At 37.8% G+C, this 17,323-nt stretch overlaps 1 protein-coding gene across 2 annotated transcripts; it reads right to left on the bottom strand.

The window, feature by feature from the left end:
* Positions 1-350: 350 nt before the first annotated feature.
* Positions 351-17,008, bottom strand: LOC114269023 (uncharacterized). 2 transcript variants are annotated; one of them, XR_014335186.1, is made up of 12 exons: positions 16,965-17,008; positions 16,718-16,802; positions 16,448-16,508; positions 16,186-16,340; positions 5,142-5,423; positions 4,888-5,014; positions 3,745-3,852; positions 3,520-3,622; positions 3,308-3,433; positions 1,997-2,076; positions 1,139-1,332; positions 351-622 (listed from the first exon to the last, which is right to left on the bottom strand). XR_014335186.1 is itself a non-coding variant. In XM_028210283.2 (11 exons), exons 3-11 carry the CDS (start codon positions 16,498-16,500, stop codon positions 550-552), a joined length of 1,221 nt encoding a protein of 406 aa, XP_028066084.2. In that variant the 5' UTR covers positions 16,501-16,508; positions 16,718-16,802; positions 16,965-17,002; the 3' UTR covers positions 351-549. The 2 variants fall into 2 exon arrangements, 1 of the variants encoding a protein (XP_028066084.2); XM_028210283.2 differs by lacking the exon at positions 1,997-2,076 and having other exon boundaries at positions 16,965-17,002.
* Between the last annotated feature and the right edge of the window lie 315 nt (positions 17,009-17,323).

Genomic DNA, 17,323 nt, shown 5'->3' with positions numbered 1-17,323 from the left:
TAAACCGACATCTTATAAAATGTAATTTATTCATCTACTCATTGATATTCGAAGAAGATAATTTTTTGTGCAAACGGTCTTCATTACAAGTTACGAGATAAACCGTTTGAATCATTATTGTAGGACTGACAAAATAAAGTATGAAAAAATATGAAGATAGTGGTATGAAAATGAGTCATCCCTCTCATTCACAATCCGAAGTTATTGTCGCCAAGTTGGATAGTTAGTTAATACTTGCTAGTAATTATAGATCAATTTATAATTTTATCTAAATTGACCTGTAAAATAAAAAAAGTTTATATGTGTAAATACAAACATGATAAATCCCCCACAATATTTACTAAAAATTGTTTCGTCAATAGTATTTCTTTCATTCCATGCACAAAAAGACTCAATTTCTAGTTAATTACAATGTTTAAGGAACAGATGAAAAGTAATTAACAAAAATTCACTTTGATTCCGAATCTAAAAATGAAATCAAAAGCATAAACTAGTCCAATAAAAGTCAGCATATGAGTAAGAAGTTCACCTTTAATTCATAGACTCCTGTTATAACACCAAATCATCAGCAGAGTAGTAATCAGCAATAAGCCGATGAATATATGATGGGTTATGTCCGCCTCTGTGAATAAAGTAGACAATGATCAGAATATTGTTGTATCTAATGTTCAAAATATTATCAAATAATTGCTAAACTGTCAAAAACATCATAGGTATATAGAGAATACGAACCAAATTAGTAGGATAAACAATAAACTATGAATGTTTTCCCTTTTTTACAAAAAAATTCTTTTGAATTGTGTAGAAGCACATTATAGTCCTATACCACACCCCTGAGTCGCAAGGAATTCCAATGCAGTATCATTGACGAGACGGTTCTGATTGCTGAACACGGAGATTGTGGTTTCCCAAGTTGGATAAGTTGTAAAAGAAGCAAATATGTCTAACAGGTTCCATTGAAAAGAAATGGTTTCTTAAATGGGTCAAGTTGTGAAAGTATCATATTTTGCTTAAACCACGAATTGTTGATTAAAATATATTGTATTTGTTCAAAAAACATGAGATTGGAAATAACTAGTGCTACTTGTACAAAGAAATTTATTTAAATAAATAAAATGCACACAGAAGATAGCCTTACATGTCAGTGATGAAAAGACTGATGAGCTCTGGAGGAACATAATCGAATGCGGGATTGACAATGTGAAGAAGCGGAGCACCACTGTCAATTCCAAAATCCATACAATTGGAGAATTCGCCAAAATCGACCAGTTCAGATGGGCATCTCATGTCATTCAGCAAGACCTCTGGATTGTGTGGGTACAAGGGACACAACTTTCGCATAAACAAGGCAATTGAAAAATATAAGGAAAGTGTCAGATAGGTAAAATATCAAATTCATGACTAAATTATGCAAAGAAAGAAATAGCGCAGAATATACTAAGCCCGCAGAACCATGAATTTTCACAGTTGAAGACTGCATATTCTCTCTCATAGTCATTTTCTCATAGTAAAAAAATGCAAGGGATGTAAAGCCTAACAATAGCTGAGTATCTTTAGGCTTCAGCACAATAAGCTCCTCAAACATAGGGAAACAAATCTGCACAGGTCTTCATAAGAGTTCTTGTAAGAAGTGTGTAGCACTTTTTTCTCCCCAAAATAAGATTGTGAAAGCTTGTGGGATGAAAATTTGAAACAGAGGAAAAAGTCCTAGGGTTTCTAGATGAAAAGGATTTAGTATTGATTTGATTTCGCAGGTTGGGTTGCAGGAATTGCAGAGAATTAGTTGTGATAAATTCTAGAAAGGATGTATTTTTGGTTTGCAGTGCTAAATTAAACGTCAATGGTAGAGATGATTAGACTAATTAGATGAGGCTTTTGGACCTTTTGGCGATGGAAATAAGGGCTACGCTTTGAACAGTTCCCGGTGGACAGCAACTTTGCTCTCCATGTGAAATAGAAGAAGCTAGCAAGAAAAGGGAAGAAACTAGGAACCCACCTAGAATTCTTTAGGAATCACCTTCTAAGCTTAATCTGCATTAGGTGTCATGCCACAGCTTCAAAAGATTCTAAGAGATCCTGAAAACCATATTTATTAAATTATTATTACAAAGATAGTTTGATACTTGTTGGCTGCATGACTTCCAATTCTACTAGGAGTGTGTCTATTGCAGTTTCCTGCATCTGCAAGTCCTTGGAACATATCCAGCAGAGTAGATTTTGGTCACCTTTTTTTTTCTCCTTGTGATAAGTAAAGCAAAATGAAAGAAAGTGATCTACTGGAGTACATGAAGGCAGATCAAGAAAAGAAAAGAAAAAATGAATGAAACTAGAAATTCTAATGTTTGTTGGAGATAAGATTATATCATCAAAGATATCAAAAGAAATGAAAGATATTAGAATATATGAAAATCCCATGATTTATACTTATTATGATTTTTTGTATCCTTAATTTATTTCAATTCCTTAACTGAAGGAATTTGATTGTATCTCCCACTTTATACATATGGTGTATCATGTAAACAAGAGTATCAAGTTGAGTGAATGAAAGATGTAACCCTTTAGGGCTTTGTGTGTGTGGATGTAGGCCAATGTTGACTGAACCACGTTAAACCTTTGTATTCTTACTTTTCTCTTTTCTATTTGTATTATCTCTCTATATTCAACTTTATTGCCTTATTACAAAATTCAATTGTTACCCAAAAACGCTAACACCCTAGCAATTTACATTTTGGAACACACGTCATGAAACATGGTACACTTTTGCTCCCAAACAGTGAATTTGTCGATCCAAAGCAATCCCACAATATTTTCTTGTTTTTTTATTAGACGTTCTCCTTAATAGGGAAAAAGACAAACATAATGCACTAAAATCTAGATGGAGTGGAGTTGGATTGACAGAATGGAAGAACAATGGGTCATAATGCTGAACAATTAATTTGCAGAAAAATACACTATAATATACTGGATGTCAAATTAAGAAGTTTACCCCTATCGTATCACATTTTAGAACATGTGGTGTATCACATTCCCATTCCCGTTCCTCATACCAAAACAAACTGTATTCAAGGTAACAGATACCAGGTTTTATTTTAGTGTCCTAAATGTGCTCCATGCAAAATTTTAGATTTATGCATTTCCTTGTTTGCATACCCTGCATCATCTTCAAACTTACCCTCATCTTTGAAGAGTTCATAAGAATTAGGTGAAGCTGCTATGACCAAGTTGAAAACTTTAAAGTTTCAAAAGTTTTGTTGCATAACCCATACATTTACTGGATTTATATAATTTTTATTTTCTGATGGAATACCTTGTGGGTTCCGGCAACCACAACTAACGGAACAGCATAATTGCGAGCAGCAAGTGCAACCATCCTCATCCCAACAGGTGCTATGACCCCACCATTGGCCATCACAGCATGAACACCAACTATCACCTTCATGAGAAGTTTCAAGTTATGACAGTTTATGTGATCCACGTTATCTGTAATAGTAGTGAAAAGAAGTCAAATTTCATAATTACCATGTTTACTCGAGAAATCATGGCAAACACTGCAGAATCGGTAACTACAGTACTCTGCACACCCCTTTTGACCAACTCTTTTGCAAGAACATGCCCTTGGTACCTGATCAATGACAATAGCAACAAGAAGATAAAAATTGCAATAGACAATATGTCAATCCAATGTAAAAAATTGCTTGTTCTATTGCTTTAAATTGTAAAAAGTAGGTAGACTTGTGTACAAACCTTGGAGCACCCTCAGCAGCAACAACCCGAAATGATCGTTTTTTCTCCTTTGCAGCAGATAGGAATTCCAACACAGTCTTAGAATGACCTAAGGTTAATATTACCTCACTGAAAAAACAGTTCAAGCGTTAAAACAGGCGAAACTGCCAAGAAAAATATATGTATTAGAAAAGTACATAATAAAAGTTCTATTAACTGCTGAGTACATGATTTAGATAAAAATTAAAAACATTCACGAAAATCCAAATAGGAAGTGCTGAAATAAAGGCGTCGAATCAAGCAAAAATCTCCATGTCCAATAAATATTTCATATATTTTTCAGATAGAAGCAACGCACACCTATTGAGATGTCATGTCCATGTCCTTGTTCAACAAGTATCAAACTCATTTGAACACGCCGACAGTGTTGGACACATATCTACATGTCACTTTTTCAAAACTTTATAAACTGGACACATTTGTACACACATGGGATGTATGTCTATAGCCAAGACTCCTGAGACTATTTTTATAACAATTTTGGAGAAAATAAAATGTAAGCCAAACATTAAAGTGAAAAGAAGCAATTATTTATGTCTTAATACCTCCTTAGGAAATATTGATAATTTCAAACCCTAAACCTAGCCATTGAGTCATATGAACCTAGAGAGGTGCTGCATGTAGGTCACAAGGTAGCGCATGGCAGCCCACAACCACAACACCAAACTTGAAGGGGTTTGTAGGCCTTGCTCCTAACCTAGGTTAGCGTCAGAGAATCGGCATCATGGTTCTGTAAATGTAGGCGCAATATTCAAAAACTAATTGGATGCCATCAAGTCCTAATCTTCTGACAAATAAATTACTAAAAGCTTCCACACAAATTGCAACAATAATCATGATTGATCAAAACCAAGCACATCATAGAGGGCGATAACACAATGAACAGTCTTGTTAACTTGATTTAATACAATTGCCAACATAAAATTCTTATGAACAACAGGTGTGTCAGCACAGACCAAATGCATTGATGGCATGCATATATACATGTTCTAAGTAGTTATCCAAGTAAACATTAGCAGAAGGAAAACCTTTTTTAACATAAATTTCAGCATATAAAACAAGTTCAAGACTGAAAATAAGCTTATCCTAGGTGAAAAATAGTACTTCTGATGAATATGCTCCACTGCTTGCTCGGCAATTAGTTCATGGCAAGCATCAATATCTTCAATTAGTATATTAACTGCCTCGATGACATTGTGCTTTACTTTTCGGCGGCTCGAATTTTTATCAGCTGTTATAAAGAATAAAAAATAATTTAAATTTAAATAAATAGATGAATAGAGACTAAATACCGTTCAATATTGTTCCAAAGACCCTTTTATTTCAAATTTTTTAATAAGATAAGAACCAAACAATACATTTGCTTTTTTCTTCAGAATCACCCCCAGAAGAATTCTGGCAAGCTAATGTTGACTTTTGAATGTTCTCCAGAAGAGTATGCAATGAAGGTCGAAGCAGAGAGTTTCTAGAAGCAGCAACGGCTGCTGCAGATGCAACATGGTTATAATCTCCTTCAGCAGTGTCTTCATCATCACTACCAACTATTAACTTTAAACCTCCAACGTCCTTTGTCAAAAGCAAAAGTTCCTCCTCCCTTATAATATGCAGAACACGCCTCACAATATTCCCAACAGCAAGCTCTGCAGTTCCATCCATATGGCTTTGTCATTATAAATACTTACAATTAGATAGATTTTTTTTTTTTTTTTTTCCCCAGAAATTGACCTATAAGCTTAAAAAGATCTATATTAGTTGCAACTAACAATTATTTTGCTAATTATAGAGGGCGAAAAACAACTAAGACTCACAATAGTCATGGTTGTGGCTATTATAGCAGTGCTACAGTTACCATCTCGAAGCCACATGTATTGCTCAAGATCAGGGGGCCTAAAAAAATACCACGTAGGAAACTAAATCTGGACAACTATGTGGGATCCAATTTTTGTTTATGTTTTTAAATTTTAAAACCCTGCACATTGGCCAGAGTGTATTGCTAGTGTGTACATTATGTATGCATGGCTAAAAAACATCAAAATGTGTGTGCCATTTATGTATAAATATCTATAGGAAAGCATATTCGTATTACTTCCAGTCAGCAGTGATAACTGGAGAGCATTGAACCTGACTCTCATCTGTGCACGCAAATAATCTCATTTCTCAGGATTATATAATAAATCTGTATAATTCTGAAATTCCTTAGTTTTCGAAACCTATATGTTTATACATATAAGCATAGATACATACAATGATGAAAAATTTATGTATTATTGATTGATATTGTTGATACATATTCTGTCTATTACAAATGGTTCCTTATATAGATTATGTATTATTGATTGATATTGTTGATACATATTCTGTCTATTACAAATGGTTCCTTATATAGATGTAGGTGTAGTGGATGGTGTGTAGTGGATGGTGATAGTGGTGTAGTGGGTTAGGTTTAGTGGAGTAAGTGAAGTGGTAGTGGTGTAGTGGGTTAGGTTTAGTGGAGTAGGTGAGGTGGTAGTGGTGGTAGGTGATGGTAAATTCTAACAGCCCCCCGCAAACTCAAGGAGGATAGAAACTAACCAACTTGAGTTTGAAGAGAGGAACAAAACAAGAAAATACAGAAAAAAAAGGATAGGAGACACTGTATGGTGGTGTCATAACGTTGTAGAGGACACTGTATGGTGGTGTCAGAACGTTGTAGAGGACACTGTATGGTGGTGTCATAATGGTGTAGAGGACACTGGATGGCGGTGTCAGACCGCTGTTATGGGGTCATGTTGGACCCTTGTAGAAACTAACCGGAATCAATGTCGGGACAGTTTACAGAGTCTTGTCGGACCCTTGTAGAAACTAACCGGAATCTATGTCGGGACAGTTTACAGAGTCTTGTCGGACCCTTAAAGGAGCTAACCGGAATCAATGTCGGGACAGTTTACAGAGTCTTGTCGGACCCATAAAGGAGCTAACCGGAATCTATGTCAGGACAGTTTACAGAGTCTTGTCGGACCCCTTAAAAAATCGCATCCTCAAAAGGTGCGCCCAATTTTTCAAAAGGCGTGCCATCAAAAGGCGTGCCCAATTCATCAAAAGGTGTGCCGGACATGATGGCGAGGCACGTGGGCGCCTTGGCTTGCGTGCCCGAGTGTCGTCTGTCGGCAAGTGGCGCGCGATGCGCGGATCGGCCCTGGCTATTTAACCAAGGTTGAGGCAGAGGCTGTGCAAACCAGTTTGAAACCTCTGAATTTTGGCAGTCTGAAACACTCTGTAAACCCTGCGCTGAAACACTGAGCAACCCAAAACATGGCCTCTTCGTCCCGTCCAGCTACCCAGAACCTGCTCACGCTCTTTCCAGAACTGAACGAGCCTACAAGAGAAATAACTGGTGCGGTGGCCAGTGAACCTCAACCAAACACCTCTGGTTTTGCTCCATTGAACTTTCCGATGCGGTCGGTGGAGCAAAAAATGGCGGTGCAAACTGATATTGAGGCTAATCAGTATACTCTGAAGTCATGTGTGGAAACCATGACTGCGGTCACAAACTTGTCGCACCGGCTGCAGAGCAGGACAAATGAGGTGCAACAGTTAAACTCCCAGCTGGCTCTGCTCCAACGCATGTATAAGGATGCGCGAGCAGAGATAAGTGTTCTAAAGACGGAAAATAAGGAGCTGAAGCGGAAGGCCACCGTGATGTTCCGATTTGGAGGGCCGCCATATGCTGCAGTGGAGGAGCAGGCAGGAGGCAACTTGCTGGGTGGCCGAGGAAGCACGGAGGCAGCACCGTCAAGGACCGCCCAGGACGGAGGCAAGAAGAAAAGACCGGCGGCAGAGTAGAGAAGAAAAATCCCGCCTGTGGATGTGGGTGTTTGGTTTGTTTGTTTTTTTTTTTTTTTTTTTTTTTTGGTGTAAAATTCTGATCGGGGTTGTTTCCTGAGATGAATAAAATATGGTTGGTTGTACAAATTTGTAAATTGTTTGCAATGGTGTTTGGTATTTATTTATTTTTTTTTTTTTTTTAATAAGAAGAATAATAATAATAATAAAAAAAAATAAAAAATAGGTATCATGGAGTGGGCGGTGGTAAAAATATGATTTAAAAAAACAAAAGAAGGAGGTGGTGGAATGATGGGTCAAAAAGGAGAATAAAAGCAACAGGGCACATGGGTTGGAAAGATTCTTACTAAACAATAATGAAGCTGGTCTGCCGACTACTTTATGAAAAAGAAGGTATAGGTGTGAGCGAAGTGCAAACTGGGAGCTGTATTCCCAAGTCTGGAAGCCAGATTTGTAGATGAGATAGTGAAGAGGCTCCCAATAGTTGAAGACCTCGTCGCAATCATGTATGATGTTCGATGTAGCGCTCTTGTACCTTAGCACACCTAGGGCCAACAGTGGGAAAGTCCAACCATGTTGATCTAGCTGGTAGTTGCAAGATTGAACAAAACTGCATCGAAGATCACGAGTCAAAAGACGAAGAAGATGCTAATGAAGGCACTATGATTCTCTTCAGGCAAGTACTGATTTGGTGAATACTGAGTCCATCTTCTCAATTGGAGATACATTGCAATCGGAAAAAGAAGGCCATGAAAACTCTGATACTCACTTTTCTGGTGAGTGTGCTGATGAATCTAGTGACCATACACCTCGTACCCCGCCTATTATTGTGAAGTCAAATTCTATGCCCAACATAGACTCCTCTGGTGAGCGTTCAGCTCTTAAATACTTGGAACCTCATTCTAAATCTTGTGAGGACCTTACTGTTCTTGAGTTGAGGTGGAAGGAGATGGTAATTCATGAGGTAGGCACAGGGGTGATACATGACCGAGAAAGAAATGATACTGTTATGGATGAGGCAAATGCAGAGAAGCACCTTCACGGAGAGTCTTCAGCTCGCCGGAGGGAAGGATTTCCGAGCAATGATTTCAACATCTTGCAACTAGAGAAAGAAGAAATTCTCGCACCTCATACCCATTTCTGTATGATATGTGGAAAGGGATTCAAGAGAGATGCTAATTTAAGGATGCACATGAGAGGTCACGGGGATGAGTACAAAACTCCAGCAGCAAGAAATTTGGCAGCGGAGTGAAGGTATGTGTAGAGGTCCGGCGGGCGGCCAAAGCGAGACTGCCGCCCGCCGGTGAAGCAGAATGACTAAGTTGTTAACCTTGCTCTGATACCATGAAAAATTTATGTATTATTGATTGATATTGTTGATACATATTCTGTCTATTACAAATGGTTCCTTATATAGATGTAGGTGTAGTGGATGGTGTGTAGTGGATGGTGATAGTGGTGTAGTGGGTTAGGTTTAGTGGAGTAAGTGAAGTGGTAGTGGTGTAGTGGGTTAGGTTTAGTGGAGTAGGTGAGGTGGTAGTGGTGGTAGGTGATGGTAAATTCTAACAAATGATATGTATCTTAATAGGCTAGAGTGGTGTTAGGACGGGACTAAGGCTATGGGTTCAAGTATTATGTAATATCTGGGTATTTGAAAACACCAACCTATAGCTCAATTGATTTGAGTGGTTTGGAGATGAGTATGACGTTAGGAGTCCAAGTCCTAGAAGGAACTTCTTATATATATACTAACATATATATTTGCAAATACTTGAACTCACAACTTCAGACTTGTCCTCACTAATGCTCAAACCAACAAAGCCATTGTTTGTTAATGTTTTTGAATTTATATTTACCAATACAAATATATTTTTAAACATTTTCTTTCACATTAAATCATGTTATTGTGTATACATACAAAGAGAGAGGGAGTGAAAAGTGTCCCGAATCCTTCCTTAGGTACAATTATATTCAGTAAACAAGAAACCATCCAGATAAACCAAAAAAATAAATATTGTCATTGACCAATAAACATAAAAAAGGAAGCTACCATGACTCCATGAGTACTCAAGAGAACAATGACCCGATATTTAGCATGAGTATCAAGAACATTAATAACAGAAACCTTCATTTGGAGGTTTGTCCGCATACCATCCTAAAATAAACCACTGAACAATTAACATAACTAGAACATCCATATTACATCTACTAATTATAACACCTTAGTAATCAACAACTCCCTATAGGTATCTGAATACCTTAGACTAGCCGTACCACCACTATGGAGTGGACCCCAAATCCTCAAGGCATAAGCTTTGTCTCAAAAGGTGCTCACCCAAGAACTTCACATTGGCTTGAGCCTTCACTCACGCAAGTGCTATACACCACTCCCAACTCCACAACCATATGTTCTTCTCATTATCCTCACTCTGCAACTTGATCACCTCACTACCAATACTCAACGACTACTGACTCAACACCAAGCGCCTAGCCTCACCTTAGTAGCAGGAATCGTGAATGATACTCACGAATCTAAGGAAGAAGCGCGATATTGCGCTTCTGAGGAAGAATCGGAGAAGAATCGCGAGTTTGAGGAGTGAGAAACGTGAATTTGATGCAAGAAGGAAGCAATCAAGATCTGTATCTTCTCTCTCGATCTTGATCTCTCTGTCTCTCGATCTTCTTCTCTCTCTGCCTCTCGTTTTCTCTCTCTTTTCTTCTCGATCTCTCTGTCTCTCGTTCTTTCTCTCTCTCTCTCTCTCTCTCTCTCTCTCGATCTTCTTCTCTCTCTGCCTCTAGTTTTCTCTCTCTTTTCTTCTCGATCTCTCTGTCTCTCGTTCTCTCTCTCTCTTCGAACACCTTCGTCTTCTCTCTCTCTCTCTCTCTCTCTCTCTCTCTCTGTCTCTCTATTTTAATATAATTTACTTTATATAATATAATTGATCATATATAATATAATTTATCATATAATATATATATAATAAAATTTATAAATTATAAATTATATCATATATAATAAAATATTTAATTGTTATTTCTTAAAATATCATATATAATAATAATTTTTGTAAATTATTATTTCTTAACTTTTTAACATATAATAAATAAAATAAATCATCTAATTATTTAAAAGAAATCTAATTAAATTATATATAATAATATCATTCCATTATGACTCCGTAAGCGCTCCTAATCTACGACTCCTCTAAGTGGCCACATTCTCCCGCTCCCGCTTCATGCTGTAAGTTTTCTGAATGAAAATACATATTAAATTAAATTGATTGAACAAAGAATACATCATTTATATAGAGCATCACTAATTCCTAATCCTGCATGAATACATCACCGACATATAGAAGTCTAATAGATATAAGACACTAATTCCTAATCCTATAAGGAAAAAAGAGAACATATTCTCAAACCCCCGCTCAAACTCAAGGTGTTTTAGCAGAAAATATTGAGAGTTTATCAAGAAAAAACCGAAACCGAGCAGTGGTGTGAGTCTTGGTAAAGAAATTAGCAAATTGCAAAGCCGAAGAGACAAAGGAAGCGAGATAAAGCCAGACTGTAGATGCTGACGGACGAAGTGACAATCAATCTCAATATGTTTTGTCCGTTCATGAAAGACAGTGTTATGAACAATTTGAATAGCACTTCGGTTATCACAATAGAGAGAAGTCGGGAAAGACTGAGGGACGCCCAAGTCAGACAAGAGACCACGAAGCCAGACAATTTCAGCAGTAACATGAGCCATAGCACGATACTCAGCTTTGGTAGTAGAACGGGTAACAACAATTTGTTTCTTGCTTTTTCAAGAAATCAGGGAATCGCCAAGAAACATACAGAAACCAGAAGTAGATTTACGGTCATTAACATCACCAGCTCAATCAGTATCAGCATAAGCCACCAAGTCTAAGGAACAAGTAGAAGAGAATAGTAAGCCCTAGAACATAGTACTGCGAAGATATCGAAGAATCCAAAACAAAGCAGCCTAATGTGTAGAGCGAAGGGCAGAAACAAACTGACTAACCACATGGACAGCATAGGTAAGATCAGGGTGAGTAACTGTCAAATAGACTAAGCAACCCACAAGCTCGCGATATAACGTAGGATCGTCTAGAGGAACACCATCAGTAGTGTTGAGCTTTACATTAAGCTCAATGGGGGTATCAGAAAGCTTAGTATCAGTAAGTCCGGCACGATGGATAACCTCGTTGGCATACTTAGCCTGGGACAGAAAGTAACCCTCGGGAGAAGAACCCACCTCAATACCAAGAAAATACTGCAATGGTCCCATTCATTTCGAAGGTGCGGAAAAGATATTGCTTGACCTCAGAGATAACAGAAAAGTCAGAGCCAGTGATGATCATATCATCCACATATAGTAAGAAAGCAACAAAACTAGCCGAGGTATGTCTTTGAAATAAAGCAGAGTCGGAAACAGAAGGATGAAACCCAAGCTCAATAACAGCAGTCTGAAAGCGATCATACCAAGCACGAGGAGACTACTTCAGACCATACAGAGCATGCCGAAGACGACAAACCTGGCCAGAAGAATGATGAAAACCAGGGGAAGGACGCAAGTAAACCTCCTCAGTGAGATGGTCATTAAGAAAAGCATTCTTAACATCCATCTGATAAAGAGGCCAAGAACAAACAGTAGCAACAGATATTAAAGTATGGACAGTAGTCATCTTGGCAACAGGAACAAATGTCTCCTCATAATCAATACCATACTCCTGGGAGAAACCTTTGGCCACCAAACAACCCTGACTGAGCTAAAGACCGTAGGCGGTCAACAGACAAATGACCGAGGCGAGAATGCCATAAGTAAAACTGACTTAACTGAGAATCTAACTGAAACGAGAAAAGCGCAGCTGGAGAGATGGTTAAGGGGAGATGCAAGCTTTCAACCACATAGAGATCTCCAACTCTACGGCCGGTCCCAATCTGCTTCTTAGACAGCCGATCGTGCACACAACAAACAAAAGAGAAAAAGATAACATCAAAACCAAACGCATCAAGTTGACTGATAGATAATAAACTGACAGATAACTGAGGGACATAAAGAACAGAAGGAATAGTAACAGCAAACATGGCAGAGGGTAAGACAGACCCAATAAATATAACAGACATACCAGACCCATTAACAGTATTAATAGTAATAGGAACGGGTAGGAGAATACAGTTTTGAAGTAAGGAAATGTGAGGAGTCGTATGATGAGAGGCACCAGAATCAAAAAGCCAGACAAAAGAAGGGATACCTGAAGAGAACCCAAGCAAACCTGAATGAAGAGCGGTAAGAGGGGAGGCAGATGGGGATGGCTGAGAGACAGAAAGAATATGCTGAAGTTGTGCAACCTGAGCACTCAAGGAAGCCAAGTCAGGATCGGGAGCCGAAGTAGATGTAGTATAAGCGGCAGGCGGTCGGAAAGTACCCGAGGTAGGACCACGGAACTATGTCTGAGAAGACAGAGTAGGCTGACGTCCCTTCTTGGGACAGTTGTTCTTCCAATGACCCCTCTGATAGCAGAAAACACACTCATCTGGCCCTAATGGTCCTTTCTTGGGTTCGCAGTGGCCTAAAGCTGATAACGATGTGGGCTCGATAACAAGAAAGGCTTGGCAGGAGCCAAGACAAAAAGAGGCAGAGTTTGACTAGCCGTCTTAAGACGGGTTTCCTCGGAGAGGAGCTCACGAACAATAGCATCCATAGAAGAAAGAGGAGATCGGTGAAGGATGCCACCTCGAATAGCCTCATACTGAGGGGAGAGAGCCGTTAAGAACTGCACTAAACGACCCTACTCTCGAAACTCAAGATAAGCATCCAGTATCTTGAGACTAGGTGGTTCCATAAGAGCCAATTGATCCCAGAGACCTGTCATCTCAATATAGAACCTGAATAGTCTAATCCCGCTGACAAGCACTCTGAATAGTTGTTTCCAACTTATACCGCTTGGCAAAGTTGGACTACTGATAAACACCTAGCAAATATTCCCACACCTCCTTGGCAATATTGTACTTAGAAAACATCATTCCAATACGGTCATCCACAGAATTATGAAACCAAGCTAGAACTTGGGCATTATCACAATCCCAAGTGTCACAGGAAGTCAGATACTCTTCCGCCTTTGGGTCCGATGGACAAGGAACAGAACCAGAAACATAAACATAGTCCCATTTTTTCTGACCAAGAATAAAATTCTTCATAACACTAGTCCAATAGACATAATTGCCACCAGTGAGTTTGCATTTGATGGCTTGGATTTTAGTATCCGACATTGTAATAAAGCAAAGTTTATGATGTCCAAGTATAAAATAAATTTAATCAGAGGGGTCAAATTGTAATAATTCTAAAGTTAACACAGCTAGTTCAAATACTTAGATACCAATAACAATACTAGAGAGAGAGAGAGAGAGAGAGAGAGAGAGTTAACAAGAGAGCTCAATACGAGAGAGAGAGCGAGAGAGAAAAAGATAACCAGAGAGCTCGATGATGATGTCGAAGCCCTAAGGAGAACCAATGAGACAGAGAGAGACAGCAAACCAAAGCAGACTCTCGCAAGAGAATGCGAGTCACGAATCAGAGGAGAAGAACCACGATCTAGCGATGCAAAGAGATGCTAGAGACGACTCACACAGAACCACGGATCAAAGGCGACAGAGACCCAGTCGCGATGGAGAACCAGTCACGAAACAAAGGGAAGAACTACGAGCCAAACCCTAGAAGTCGTTTGCTATCTGCTGACTCTGAGTTGGCTCTGATACCATGTAAGGTTTCTGAATGAAACTATATATTAGATTGAATTGATTGAACAAAGAATACATCATTTATATAGAGCATCACTAATTCCTAATCCGACATGAATACATCACTGACATATAGAAGTCTAATAGATATAGAACACTAATTCCTAATCGTATAAGGAAAAAGGAGAACACAAAGAAGAACACATTCTCACACATGCAACTAAGAGCCTCACCCTCTCAGCGGGACCTCCTCGAGATCGGTGCCTTAGTTATAGGGATAGTCGAGCAACTCATGACCTTGTGCAGGATCACTAGGGACTTACGCAATGGTGGCTTGAACTAAGGGATCATCAAAGTTGCCTTACTCACCTTGCCCGAGTGGCTCCACTTTTACTAGTCTCAAACATGAGAGAGGCCTCTACACAAAGACACATATTGACCAAGTCATATGATATGATATCTTGGAGAGTGTATCATACTTCCTCATTGCTAACTCGTAAGGTGTATCACACCTACTCAGCACAACCCACGAGAGTGAACTAGCCTCCATGTCCCTACTCTCATACAAAAGGGGGTCTCCCCTCCACATGCTACAAACTATTGTGTTTCCAAAATGCATGTAAAATGGACATAAAGTTCTAAATTTTCACATAAAAAGGTACTAAAAGAGAGTATAACTTATCTCCTAAATAAAAAGAAAAGAATTGATATCAACTGGCTGCAAAACTCTAGTCCAAGTTATGCACTCTAATACTCCATCAAAACTAATTTGAACATGTAATAATAATAATAATAATAATAATTATTATTATTATTATTATTATGTTGATAAATAATCAAACTTCATTAGAAAAGCAGCAAGGCGATGCAAAAATACAAGGAAAGAAAAACGACTAAAAGTCGAGTACGAATGTTGGGTGCGGGTGTGTATTTAAAAGTCAGACTCATTAAACTTCAAATTTAAGAGTACATGCACTCGGCAAAAAAAGTCATATTTTATATTTTTAATATATTATATGAGATAAAATGATATTATATGTAACATACAATATCAAAGAGGTATTTTACCCATTGTATAACAATTATAAAACAATATATACATAAATGATAGTGTTAAATATAAATATATAAAAAGTGTTCGATGGAAAGTATCGGATCGGACACATCCCAAACTCTTGTCTAAGTGTTGGGTGTTTGACACGGCTATTCAATATATTTTTAAGAGTCCATATAACATAAACCAGCTTCATGATTGTTGATCAAAATTGGTATAGACAAAGAAACAAAGACCGAATGAAAAAGACAAAAATAAGAGTACGAAAGACATGAGAGAGAATGTGAAATATACAAAAGGGATTAAGGATTTTTCAGCACGCTAAATATTCAAATGGGTAAATTTTATAAATTTCAAATGGGATTAAGGATTAAGGATTTTTTTGTGTGTTTGAAAACATACACTGAACTAATATTTCCCCTAAAAAAATTGGGGCCATTTGGGTAGAATTGTTACTAATGTTAGAAGTAGGTTGTGTTCTTAGAGAAAAGTTGAAGATACACAAATGAATATGCATCTTTGTATACTATGGGGAATTTCTATAAAGATTCTGAAGTCTTGATTGTTTGTAATAGGTGGTTTCTGTTCAATTCTTGTCTTGGTGAGGTTCTTTGAGCCTGTTTTTTCTAATTTTGTTTGTTTTTGGGTATTCAATATAAAAGAGCCAAATAATTACAATTTCCACTAGAGATTCTCCCCATCCACAGCCCTAACACAATAATTAAGCAAGTATGAATAAAATAGTCAAAGCTACAGAAATTGATTGGAATGCATACCAACAGGGTTTGCGGCAGTTAATTTGTCTCCTACAACCCTCACTGCCTCAATGAGTGTGGCAGCCTGGTTTGTAGATGGAACCCTCTGCTGCGAAATCACGGAACGAAGCAACTCTGCCGTTAATCGAGCAGTGGCATAAGATCCCTCTACCTTACTGCCACCACAAAATTAAACCACAATATCACACAAAACCAATCAATCAAATCAGAATTCAAGTTCAAAAACTTCAATTTTAGACAATAATTCCACAAATTTGCTCACCGGTTTTCAAGCTTTACAACGAATTCATTCACGAGGCCCTCAACGTCCGGCATTTCTTAACCTATTCAATCAAACATAAACCATAAAAAGCACTCCAAAATGGCTCTGTTTGGATGCTCAGAAAGTATAGGCAACCAACTTTTAGGTTACATTATTAGGACCTAATAGATGGATTCGTTCCGCCATTTTTCACATTCTATTTTCTGGGCAACCAAACAGAGTAGAAAATTTGAAAGAAATTGAGAAGACCCGATTGAAAGACATGGTTACCTTGACAACAATTTGAAGGTCTGTGAAGTGCAATGACCGCGTATGAAATTTTCAGAGGTATTGAAACGATAATGTACACAAAAAAAAGTTCGACAATGCTACGTAACTCAAATTTTGTGGCTCAAAAATGGCTCAAATGATCAAAACGACGTCGTTTTGAGTACAGAACAACATAAAAATGGCCAAAACGACGTCGTTTTGGCCATTTGAGCCACAAAATTTGAGCTACGAGACATTTTCCAAAAAAGTTCAGAGTTTTGAGAGGGATTGGTTTGGGAGTGGGTTGGCTTTTTAATTTTTTTTGGTTTTTTTTTTTTTTTTTGGTTAAAAAGCTTGGTTTAAGAAAGGTTTTTTGATTTTTTTGATTTTTTTGTAAGAGAAGAGTATAATGATTATGGGTTGGACGTAATATTTTGTTAGTTGTGACTAAAATAGCTTATTTTGTCTTTTGTGGCTAAAATAGCAAAAAAAAAAAGCCTACAAACCTTTTTCCCAAATGATGCACGGAAATTGTAAATAAATGGAAAGACTCTAATTAAAAATTATAACTAATAAAATAAAATTATAAATAAATCATGGTATCAAAAATAACAAAAATGCTACGTA

The sequence above is a fragment of the Camellia sinensis genome, chromosome 7 (genome assembly GCF_055761805.1).
Source record: "Camellia sinensis isolate YWXY chromosome 7, ASM5576180v1, whole genome shotgun sequence".
NCBI classification, from domain to species: Eukaryota; Viridiplantae; Streptophyta; class Magnoliopsida; order Ericales; family Theaceae; genus Camellia; species Camellia sinensis.
Note: the sequence above shows the minus strand (reverse complement) of the source record. Positions and strands in the feature narration are given on the sequence as shown.

Coding starts and splice junctions, on each gene's coding strand:
- LOC114269023 (XM_028210283.2), bottom strand. CDS start 16,500: ATGCCGGACGTTGAGGGCCTCGTGAATGAATTCGTTGTAAAGCTTGAA. Junction 3,623..3,744: donor GCTGCTGAGGGTGCTCCAAG/GTTTGTACACAA, acceptor GTCATTGATCAG/GTACCAAGGGCATGTTCTTG. Junction 1,333..3,307: donor TGGTTGCCGGAACCCACAAG/GTATTCCATCAG, acceptor TTTATGCGAAAG/TTGTGTCCCTTGTACCCACA.